Source organism: Rhinichthys klamathensis, unplaced genomic scaffold (genome assembly GCF_029890125.1).
Source record: "Rhinichthys klamathensis goyatoka isolate OS25496 unplaced genomic scaffold, OSU_Roscu_1.1 h1tg000127l_1, whole genome shotgun sequence".
Classification (NCBI taxonomy): domain Eukaryota; kingdom Metazoa; phylum Chordata; class Actinopteri; order Cypriniformes; family Leuciscidae; genus Rhinichthys; species Rhinichthys klamathensis.
Window position 1 is genome coordinate 5,640,690 of NW_026606664.1, and position 12,276 is coordinate 5,652,965.

The 12,276-nt window shown below is 38.4% G+C and overlaps 1 protein-coding gene across 1 annotated transcript; it reads right to left on the reverse strand.

Moving 5' to 3' along the window:
- Window positions 1-4,961: 4,961 nt before the first annotated feature.
- On the reverse strand, window positions 4,962-11,937 carry urod (uroporphyrinogen decarboxylase). The gene is made up of 10 exons (XM_056256660.1): window positions 11,897-11,937; window positions 10,912-11,024; window positions 10,734-10,813; window positions 10,584-10,646; window positions 10,295-10,492; window positions 10,032-10,193; window positions 9,782-9,919; window positions 6,870-6,970; window positions 5,733-5,799; window positions 4,962-5,319 (listed from the first exon to the last, which is right to left on the reverse strand). Exons 1-10 carry the CDS (start codon window positions 11,917-11,919, stop codon window positions 5,155-5,157), a joined length of 1,110 nt encoding a protein of 369 aa, XP_056112635.1. The 5' UTR covers window positions 11,920-11,937; the 3' UTR covers window positions 4,962-5,154.
- Between the last annotated feature and the right edge of the window lie 339 nt (window positions 11,938-12,276).

Sequence of the window (12,276 nt, forward strand, 5' to 3'; positions counted from 1 at the left end):
CAAAAATTATGTTTGCTGTTGTCTCCCGTTCACTATTATAGAATTTTACCCAATTATGACGGTTTCTGCTTCTAAGAAACCCGGAAATGTGAAAAGGATCTATTTGTTATCTAGAGATGACCAAAGCCACTGCATTTGTGCTCAACTGATGGTTTGAGAAGAAACTAAAAGTTACAGTAAAGGCGTTTAACTTGCAGCAAAATTCAAATAAATACTGTTCTTTTCAACTTCAAGGAATCTTGAAGTTGAAAAGAATATTAGAATGATTTCTGAAGAATCATGTGATGCTGAAAATTCAGCTTTGCCATCATGGGAATAAGTTAAATTTTAAATTGTATTAAAATAGAAAACATTTTAAATATTTCATAAATATTTGTTTTATTGATCAATTAAATGCAGGCTTGAGACTTTATAATTTCTTAATCTTACTGACCTCAAACCATTCAGTGGTAGTGTGTGAAGTGGACTTTTTTTTTTCTTTTCTTTTTTTTATCCAGTAGAGAAAGACTAAATGCTTACAAAAGCTTTTGTTTATGCTGTCAACCTTTTAGGTTAGGTGTGTATGTTAGTCTGTATGCTAACATACACGCATCTCATGAGGTCTTTAAACGCACACAAAAAAATCACTGCAGTTGTAAACAAATTCTTGATGCCCCGACACATGATGTCCAGCTCTCTTCCGGTCTCCTCTTTAGAAACTCTGTGACTAAAACCACAATAAACTCTAGGAAAACCTTGTGTCAGAGTGATTGACTGTGTTAGAGATGCAGTCGACAGGAACAATGCTCTTTGGGCCTGCTTATACAAACTGTACCATCCATCAGGGTCCCTCACAGCTGCTGCTCTTCATTGTGTCTCGGACCCAGTGCAGCGCTCTGCTCCTGTGAGGACCACTGAGTAAGTGTTTGTCAAGCATGGCTGTGCTGCTGGCTGAAATATGGATGGGTTTGGCTCTGTTAGACACGCTGCAAAAGAAGGCATTTCCTTAGCTCAGTGATTTAACAGAAGTGACACGCCAGGAAAAAGAGACGAGTAATTGGCTTTCCCACCTTGTTCTGAGCTTCCAGCGCAGGCTGAGGCTGTCATATTTGGAGCGAGGAGTAGGTGTTGGGATTGGTGGGGGAAAACAAGCATTGTTTATACGTGTAACAATGTTACAGAGGCTTTTCTTTAATTAGAACCCAACCCGTCATCAGAAAGAGGACGTCTAAACGCAGTCATGGAGCACACAAGCCTGTCAGGCAACTCTGAGAACTGTTGTGCTTCTGGGCAGGTTTGTGCAGTGAGAGGAAGCTTTGTCCTTTGCACCCTGCATGGCAGGTTCTGCTGTCAGCGTAATCACATATTGTGTTCTTCGGGGAGCTGATTTGCAGAGCTTTGTTCTGCTGCTCTGATTTTCCCAGAATCCCTCTGTAATTGGGGTGTCGGAAGACTGGGTGGGAGGGGTGGGGCAGCTTGGGACTTTTTTGAGGTGGGAGGTGGTGTGGGCTAAGCGGGTATGGAAAGCTGGAGTGGATTGTGGAGGAACATTTTGAGATGAACAGAATTAAAGATCAAAATGCAATAGTGCGTTCCTCGAATTTGATTAGCTGAATGCTATATAGTCTGACTTTTCACTGATTGTATCACTCCACTTCTTTCTGTTTGCACATTACATACAGCCTGTCAGTCTGTGTAGGCTAATAGTGGTGGGATTTTTCAGTTACAATTTTATAGGTTGTGATACGCCGGTCGGGGGCAACATATCTTTTTTTAAGCGAGTCATTGGATCATTCACTCACTCAAGCAATTTGCTCAAATCACCAATTCACGGGGGAACAAAGCGCCATTACGATGCATGGCTCAGAGAAGTGCATCAGTTTGTGCTTTTACTTACGATTGCATTAACTGTTTACAAACCCAACCTTATTGTGGATATTGTGTCCGTACTGGGGCCTATACTATGAAGCCGGTTTAGGTGGCTAGACCGATATGTTTCAGTTTAGTTTGCGCCAACCCTGGGTTAGGCACCATGGAAGTGGTTTGTCTTTTAGCAGTGTTCATCACCATAACTTACGCTCCACGGCTAACCTGGTCCAGGGCAGGTTATGTTCCAGGTATAAGAGGTTGCAAACCGAACTTGGACCAATCAGCTGTGAGCAAAGTGACGCATGTCTTATGCGATAGTCACTCCACCTGTTTCCACTCCAAATTAAAGATCACTACACCGCAAATGATTTTTAAAGACAAAATCGTCCGGCTTTTAGTAATGCTCATTAAGAATAATACTTTTGTATGATTTAGATATTATTTATGTAATTATTGTACCCTTAATCGATCACACATGTACAATTTTAGTTTATCAATTATGATTTCGCCCAGTTTAATTAAATAAATATATAGAGGTAATATAAATACGCTTTAGAATCAATAGATAAAGCTATAAAATGACTAGCCTACATGTGAGCTTAAATGTTAAAGCCTTTATCAAATGTATAAGCTATCTTCACAACTTTTACTTGCACTGATATAGCAAGACTTTGTATTTTAGTTGTCCTCGTTCATAGACAGCTATTTTCTACTTGCTGTGTAAATTTGTTTTAATTCTTTATATTTTTCAATCTCGTAATATTCTGTATTCGTGATATTCTCGTGCTGCTTCTCCCGTGAGAAATTAATCTCAGTTTCACTCTTTCTCTGCATGTGATTGGCTGTTCGCTACTGATGTCATACCTAAATTCCCAAACTCAGGATCAAAGCCCGAGGCATCATGGTACCAACAAAGCCTGGTTGGATTGGTTTGGTTTTGTCAACTCAAAACTCATCCTGTAACCCTGAGTTTGTTCAACTACCATCGTGGTACAGGCCCCTGGACATGATGTGTTCTAGCTACAAAACCATAGACTGTAAAAAGTACAAAACGTGACCAAACCAATCACAAAGCACAACCAATCAGAAAAGCGTGTGGGCGGGCTCACACTTGCGTACTAGTATTATCCTGCAATGTCCAATCAAAAGTATCAAATTCAGTATGTTATTCTATAGTCATATTTGACAGCAGTGCCAGGCCAGCAGTCTCAAGTGAGACTGGAGCTGACGATCGCCTAACCCGGCCCCACCACCAACCCCACTGCAACACTAAATCTCACCCAAAAGAATAAAACTAAATATTAATGACCATACATGCTGAATGGTGAAAATAACCAATCAATTTTACAAGATGTGACTCCACCGAACTGACACCAACTTGAAGACCTCTATCTCTCTTCCCCAAAATTTCAAATCAATCTTGAGCCAAACCCCCCAAAACCTTCTCATCTGATAAAGCAGTGATAGAGCAAGGACCTGACAAATGATGTACAGCCTGCTGTCTTCAGGAACATATTGGATTTTCAGGCCGGCTGATTTGCTGAGAGATTGAGCCCAAACCCCCACTTTCATCCCCCTTGTGGCATCTTAAAGGAGGCCTTGGGGAATTCAGCTCTTTTTTTTTTTTTATAGATTCATTGTTGCAATTAAAAATAATGCCAGGAGCCCCTTGAGGTATCACAGAATAAGTGTGGGCACGTGTGTGTATGTTCTTGTGCCTCACTAGGAAACGGGCCCAGCCCCCCAATCACAGCTGTGCTCCACGGAAACAAACTAGTGGCGAGTCGGCAGGGGCTTAAAAATCCAACAACACACTAATCAGCAAATTGATTACAGGACGTTTCTTCTTTCAGCAGGGCTTACAGCACCTAACACACAATCAAGGCCAGACTTATCCTGCATTGACAACAACGCACACCAGCGGTGCAGCTGCCACCATTTCAAACTAAATGACCGTAAGCGAGTGTGGGACAACATCCATCATGTTGTTTCAATTTACAGTCTGTGGTCGCTTTTAAAACAGACAGTAAACAACTTTGACTGAAATTGAATGCTATGCTAACAAATAACGGATTTGAAATCCTGTATCAAAATGATGCATTTTCATACACACAAATGGGGTTCAGAGAGCACTAACATGATTGAAAACATGTTTAATTCCAATAAATCCTTGTTTTGAAGTTCAGGGTTCTTCAAAAACATCTTGCGTACGTCACGTCATGTGATGTGTTGCTGGGGAATCCCACTCCCACCTTCCCAAAAACAAAAACAACTGGATTTAAGGATTTGTGCTTATTCGTCATTTGGTATTACATCCTCTGGGATTAACATTTCTATTACTAAATGCGAAAGGCAGTAAGAGAGACAGTAATCATAGATCAAGGGGGGTAAACCCCTCACCGAAACACTCCTGCAAAACAAAGGGAATAGAAAATCATATGATTTAGGTATGTGACATTCAACTCAGAGAAATTCCCCTGAGGGATGTTTGTCTTAAAAGGAGGATTACTCTTTATTTCGCTTCTTATAAAACATCCATTGAAATGTACACACATTCTTAGTGGTTCATTAGTGTCAGTCACTATTCCAGTGAAGACCGTCTCAGCCCAGATGTTACTATGGCACTGCATTAAAAACAAACCTATACAGCACTTCAGACTTAATCAGATTCCATCCACCTATTCCACGTTCTCCAGTGTAGTGCATCGGCTCTGATGAAAGCACATTAATCTAGCTAAAAAATTATATTAAAGATGAGATGGATTGGTGTGGAGCTATTATAAAATGTAGGTAAAATAGAAAGACGGCCTACATAATAATTGAAATGAGTCGGGCCCAGCCTTTTATGCCAATCTCTCAAAGCCTGTCAAGAAATATCTGGGTCACACTTCACCACAAAATCATTACAAAAAAAATTGCATTAAGATTTTGCATAAAGAAAACGAAGACTACATTTCAGTAAAATTAAGATATTTTGCATTGTGACATTTTCATGACAACTAGGCATATTTTATCCTCAATTCTCTTAACTGTAATGCTTGAAATTTTATATTGTCTTGAAGATTCGTATTACTGCAATACAGATATATATATATATATATATATATATATATATATAACAAAAATTCACACTATGGTATTGCTGTATTCTTTTTCTCTTTTGATTTTAGAGTGAAATACAAATGGATTTTTTTGACAGGTTTTGTGAGATTCATCCTAGAACACATCTGATGCTACAGCGAGCGCTTAACTCCAACAGTTGTTGTTTCTCATTGGCTTGAGGTGTTCTGATAGGAGAGTAACGTCTTATTTGCGGTTGAGGAGCTGGCGAGAATGGGTGTGTATGGCCTCCACAAACGCGCCCACATTTTCTGGATCCATATCAGGGTACAGGCCATGACCCAGATTAGCGATGTAGCCCTTGGTGCCAAAGCCCTCCAACATCCTCCTCACGATCTCTGATATGCGCTCCTGATCACACATAAAGAGAAGTGTTTAGGTTGGATATCATACATAAGAATTTATCCTCTGTCAAAATCTTTGAGCTAATGTTTTTCAAATAGGCTGGGCAGTCACACCCCTATAACTTCTGAAATGATGGTGGGAATTTTTTTTTTATAATTGGGAGGCATCAAGACAATGCTATGAAAGCCATGCTTGTAATGAATGAGCAATGAAAGCCAGAGACGGCTCTGTGTGGAAAACAGCTGTTCTTAAGGCTCATATTTCTAGCAGGGCCTAAATTTGTAAAAACAAAATGGCCTCTCTAACCAGAACTGAAGCATTGCTTTTCAAGCACAAAACACTACTATATAGCCTAGACTAAACTGAAGTGATGCAGAGAATTGGTTTGTTTTGTGTTGTTTCGATGTTCCCGTCCTCACCTTTGTGGAATATAGAGCGCAGGGATCCATGTTGCCTTGCAAACTAACTTTTCCTCCAGTCCTGACACTGAGAAACACAAACAAGATTATATACACTACCATTCAAACGTTTGGGGTCGAAAATACTTTTTGGGGTTTTGAAAGAATTCATTACTATGATGGCAAATATGTATTTTTAGTAGCCATTACTCCAGTCTTCAGTGTCACATGATCTTTCAGAAATCATTCTAATATGCTGGTTTGGTGCTCAAGAAATATTTCATTTTATTATCAGTTGAAAACAGTTGTGCTGCTTAATACTTTTGTGGAAAGGGAATTCTTTGATCAATAGAAAATTCAAAAGAACAGCATTTATTTGAAACAGAAATCTTTTGAGTTTTGATTTGTTTAAGATAGTGTCTACATAATTCCCATACTTCCATTTGTAAGCGACTCTACTATTATTTTAAAATGTATTGAAACAGCAATAACAGAGAATAAGTTGCTTGTCTTGCAGAAGTATTCAGAGACTCTACCAAAGCCTTTAATTTTATAAATCCTATATTGACATCTGGTTGGCTGTGATTCTATTTCTAAGTCTAGAAACTGAACTGTTCCGTTTCAGTTTATACAGATAAAAAAAACTAATGAAAATGTAATGAGGACACAACTGTCTTACAACTGACCTCTACATATGAAGCATTAAACAACTAATATATAAAACAAGACAAGAAAATCTAAACATTAAAGAGTAAAGAGCTCTTTATCTTATTCTTATTTATTCTTATTAAAACAATGGATGGATGGTGAGAATACATATAGGGAAAGACAATCTTTTTTTAAAGTTCTAAAGAACAAAAAGGAAAATGTCTTATAATGGACCATTATAAGACATTTTCCTTTTTATTCTTTAGAACAAAAAAAAAAGGAAAAAAGAAAGATTGTCACCAAATAAATTGCCATCAATCTGGAGCAAATCTGTCTGACAAGAGGCCAAAAAAAACATTCACACCTATATACACTTGAGTTTCAGTGCTTTGAAATAAAACCATCAAGGAACAAAATGACAGTATAGGATCTTGAAGCGAGAACTGCTTAAGAGTCTGAACACTCCTGGCAAAATCAGAAATCAGAAAACATCACATCTCTGTGACTAACCGTGCTGAACGCGGATCTATGGTCCAGTCGAGACTCACGACTTCATAACCAGACTCAGAGAGGTCCTCAAGTCCATAATGACCATCTTTAGCAAAAACAATCTGCAAATGAAACAGAAAAGACAGAAGTTACAGAGGGCCCAATGGATCATGAAAGAAACTCTCTTTGGGACTCTTTGGGACCTGCAACAAAACCTGACCTGATACTGACAACTAGTGGCAAATTATGTTATTACAAGTGTCGATTAGTGTGCTGTGTGTTGTGGAACATTGCTGGTCTCTGCAAACTCATGCTCAAAAAGAAAATGTCAGCACTATATAATAACTTTAAGTAAAAAACAAACATTACATAACACTTAACACATCACTTTAATATTCATTCAAACAGGAATATATGAAAATATACTAATATATAAACATTAGATGATTTTATATATTTTAAATTGTAAATATATTTCACAATTTTTACTTAAAAGGTGCACTGTGTAATTTTTAGCGGCATCTAGTGGTGAGATTGCGAATTGCAACCAAGAGAAGTTACGGTGTCCGACAGGAAAAGATGTCGTTGTCTGAGACAGCAGAGAGTAGCCAGTTAAGCAATGACGCTTCTTCACAAAGATAAATTAAAGCTGCAGTCCGCAGTTTTTCCTCTTTGTCGTCATCTCTGTTCGAAATCTGCAATTGCAGTCATTCGCGGAATTATCAACTTCACGTGAGTTGTACCTCGACACCCCCGACATGGCACAGCGCAGATGAATCCAATGTTTTGAGGAGAATGTGCAGCTGTCTGTCACCGCGCCGGTGTGGATACTGTCATTCAGAATCACAGATTATACTTTTTGGAAATATGACCAACATAAGAATTTACCCTGAAATGTCACCTGAACAAGTAACATCCACTTTTGTTCTTCTGACCAACTAACTGAAAATAAAAAGCATAGCAGTAAATCGTGCTGATTAAATCTAACGATTGATTATCATATCACGTCAAACCGTGCAATTTATACTTTGTTCTCCAATTGTTAATGTTAACAACATCAGCATTGCGTGACTACATTTAAAGCCCTTCAGATATTTATCCTTGTTTTCACATGGGCCCAGTTGCAGTCTCTTTTTCCAAACTCTCACTCCGAAGTCTTTTGCATTTTACAACGGGTGAATCTGTTGTCACTGGTGATTGTCGTTTGAACCTTTCTGGATCCACCATCAAATTAATAAGTTTAATTATATCAAGTGCTGTGAGAAAAGGCTATAAATCTCCACCTCACACGTAATATAGCTTATACTAGCCGAGACTCCTCCTTTATGTGTACAGATGTGACGTAATGACGCAAAGACATGCTCAAATCTCCCAAGGAAATCCACCAGTGCCACTGGAATTAAAAACATTATTACAAGCTTACCGCTTTTAATCGAGCTAAGGCAAGCAGATAGTTTTGAACACTGGCTGGTTATGTACTTGCTCAAAAAATTATTTTGGATAATTTTTAACCCAAAAAAGTTACGGACTGGAGCTTTAAGAAATTAGGTTTACTTAATTATTCAGTAAATCGATATGTTATATTATTGTTACTTGTTCATCATTGTGTCAGTGTTTTATTCGCTGACTTTAGCTAGCTTCTTTGCACAAAGAACAACATAGTGACGAAACGCATTTGTCCATTTAGCGCTACTGTAGAAACATGTCTGCGCATTTCAATGTAAGGGGACCCGCGGTGTATGTAGATAGAAATGGCTCATTCTTAAGGGGCTGTTTACACGACACCGCTTTCAACTAAAAAGGTCAAACTTTTTATGCGTTTTGGCTGTTCGTTTACATGACAACGCCGTTTTGGGTGCCTGAAAACACAAACTTTCAAAAACAGGTTTCATAGTGCAAGTTTTTGAAAATGGTCTCCGTGTAAACACAAAAATGCGAATCTCTGAAGACGATGACATCATGCACATGCGTATAACGTGTTCAGTCTATAGTGTTTCATCGCCATCTAATGGCCTGGCAACAGAACACAGGTTTTTTTAGTCGTTTTCGCGGATCTGTATGAATGGGGATCGTTTTGACAATGATGTTGTCTGTACGCGGAAAACTCAAAGGAAAAACTTCTCGGTTTTAAGTATATCGTTGTCGTGTAAACATACCCTTAGGTAATAAAAACATAACAGTTAATTAAGTAAGGCCTTTATACACTACTGAAAACATAGTTATATATATGATATTGTATTTCTGTCAATAGATCCTCCTAAATATTACACAATGCACCTTTAAGTGTCATGCACGAGATGCTGCAAAAGACGCGAGCGCAACGGTAAAAGAAGTCTGTCTAGCGCATGTTTACATTTAAAAATAATGAGAAAATGCCACAGTGGAATGGAAAAAACGCATTCGACTGTGCTACTAATGGTCCAGTCGAGACCCACAAGTATTTACGTTCTTTTTTTCAATCTTTGCCGTGCGCTCGAGTCTTGCGTCTTTTGCAGCATATCACGCATGATGATGCGGAATTCTAAAAACGCGACGCTCGAGTTAAAAGAAGTTCAACTTTTAAAAAAACGCATCTCAAGACCTTTTTTTGTTCCACTGAACTGCGTCTCACGTTTTTAACAGGAAAAACACATTCTGTGTGAACCTACCCTAGGAAACTTCTTTCAAAAACAAAAATGTTATGATATGCAACAATTAGCACTTCTCGTGGTACTAACTTCTTGGGATGAATTATGTTGTTGTATTCCATATTTGAAAGACATCAGCTACTTACTAATTAAAAGTTATTATAATGTGCTACAAAAATATTTGCAAGAGTGGAGAAAGAAGTTAATAAAAATTAACGTTAATAAAGTTAACAAAAGTTATAAAAAATAAAATCTTAGTAAAAAACTAAATACAGTGCTCAAGCTCAAAAGATAAACTCTACTCACCATAGGCACATTGTCTAAACCAGATTCTTTGATCTTGTCCTTAACACGGTGAGCAATGTCTCTCAGATATGGCAGAGAAAACTCTTTAAACTCCACTGGGCCCAAACAACCAGCATGAGACTCGAAAACCTGCAGAGCCTAAAGGAAAGACATTTAGTGACAACTGTTTAAAATACGTTCTGTCTGTAAAAACAAAATACTGAATTTGAAATGGTTCCCCTCCTTCATATCATCTCACTCTTTCTCTCACCTGAGCTCCAGCTTTCACCTGCCCAAGAAGATACTCCACGATGACATCTGTTATCTGGCTCAGTAGTTTGTGGCTGGCCTCTGGGTACCTGTAGAGCCAGCGTTTAGCCTTCGAGTGTGTCACAGAGCCTCCTCCTTCAATCATGTAGGACATTAGAGTCCACTGGCATTCATAAAAGACAGAACAGATGACGATTGAGGCCATTGTGTTCCTTTTAAAGCAGTATCTCTAGTTATGTGAGGATCGTTGCTTGCTTTTCTCACCGGAGCTCCAGTGAAGCCAATGAGAGGAACTTTTCCCTCGATTTTGTGTCGTGTCAGCGTGATGGCTTTAAAAACGTAGTCGAGTTCAGACGACACGTCCACTTTAGTCTTTAGTCTCTGCAGATCTTCAGGCTCCTTCAGTGGTTCTGGGAATGTGGGGCCTTTTCCTGGACTCATCTGAACCTCCATTCCCATGGCCTGCTCATACACATTTCACATATGAAAAGACATGCACACTGATGTACAATGTTAATTCGGTAAGTTAGAGGTCAAATTATGTGTCAATGACCTGAGGGACCACCAAGATGTCAGAGAAGATGATAGCAGCATCAAATGGGAATCGTCGGAGTGGCTGAAAACAGATAATTGAGAGTGTTAAAACTCAATATACTACACTTATAAGGAGGAAGCAGGTAAGACGGTGCTCAGCGGTGTTAACCTGTAACGTAAGCTCACAGCAAGCTTCAGGGGAACGGCATGTCTCAAAGAAATCTTTCACTCCCCTAAATTCCCTGAACTCTGTAAAACAGATAATGAAGGATGAAAAGAATAACTTCATGAGAAATGACAGCATGTAGCACTGGAGGTGCTCATCGGCACCTAAGACTGATACATACCTGGCAGATAGCGGCCGGCCTGTCTCATACACCACACTGGAATGTGCTCAATCTCCTCTCCTCGCGCAGCTCTTAGGAATGTGTCATTTTTCAGCTCTGGAAAGCCTTTGGGGCTGGGATGGAAAACAGCAAAGACAAAATATGTCAATATTTAATTCGCAACATTACTTTTCTTCAAATCTGAATACATGTATCGTTTGATTCCCCTCCCCCAGGTCCTGATGATCAGGTTTCACAGATGTTTTAAGCAGCAAGTGAACAGAGTAGATAAGGGCTTCTGAGATCAGGGGCCTAACGGTTTACAGATGATCACAGCTTGATAAGCATTTGTCACAAAACACACCCTGTCATCCACATTACAGAGTCATGCAGATATAGACTACCTTTAAAAAATGGTCAGTAAGATCTTTTTAAAGAAATTAATACTTTAATTCAGCAAGGGCACATTAAATTGGTCAAAAGTGACATTAAATACCTTTACATAGTTGCTGCTTAATGTTTTTCTATCTTTGATCAATAGAAAGTAACAGTGTGATGATAATAAAAACTTCATAAACTAATTACATAAAGATGACAGTAGAGTGTGAATGCTCCAAATAATTCATTAAATATTAATAATTTGATAATAATACCCTCTATAACTATTCATTATTTCATATTCAAGTTGACATAAAATGCTGTTTGAACATTATTGACTTATCCCTCTATTGTGATTTAATTAAAGAACGACATTTCGGAGTGCCATTATTATTGGTTATTTTTACTTTATGTATGACACTTTGAACTGTACAAATTTATCACATATCAAGAACATATATTTTCAAAACGAAACACAAATTAGAGTTCAGTTTTTGTAACAGGGCGGATGTAAATAATTCTTAACTTAAATGTTATTTTATCACGTCAGTGAGCTCTGGCCCTATAACAATACATAGTTAGTAATCATCCAACAACTATAATCAGCATTCATTCATCATTAACTTACAGAATCAGACTGTCCTTGTCCATTATTACCGGCTTCAACGGAGAGCTTCAATGAAATTGTACAAGCTGGTTTACCGTTTGACAGTGTTGTAACAATATGAATAACGTCACGCCTGCAAACTGAAGGGCGCGGCCATCTTGAAATCGTCACGTGACCATAAGTAGGCAGGAATTATTAGAGGGCATGCGACTTAAAGGGATAGTTTACCCAAAAATCATGATTTACTCACCCCTATGCGGTTTCAAAGCTGTATGAGTTTCTTTGTTCTGTTGAACTAAAATTTGGAAGGATGTTGGTTACCAACAATCTTCAAAATATCTTATTTTGTGTTCAACAGAACAAAGAAACTCATACAGCTTTGGGACAACATAAGGGTGAGT

Coding starts and splice junctions, on each gene's coding strand:
- urod (XM_056256660.1), bottom strand. CDS start 11,919: ATGGACAAGGACAGTCTGATTCT. Junction 11,025..11,896: donor GACAAGGACAGTCTGATTCT/GTAAGTTAATGA, acceptor TTTCCATCCCAG/CCCCAAAGGCTTTCCAGAGC. Junction 10,814..10,911: donor GGCCGGCCGCTATCTGCCAG/GTATGTATCAGT, acceptor TCTGTTTTACAG/AGTTCAGGGAATTTAGGGGA.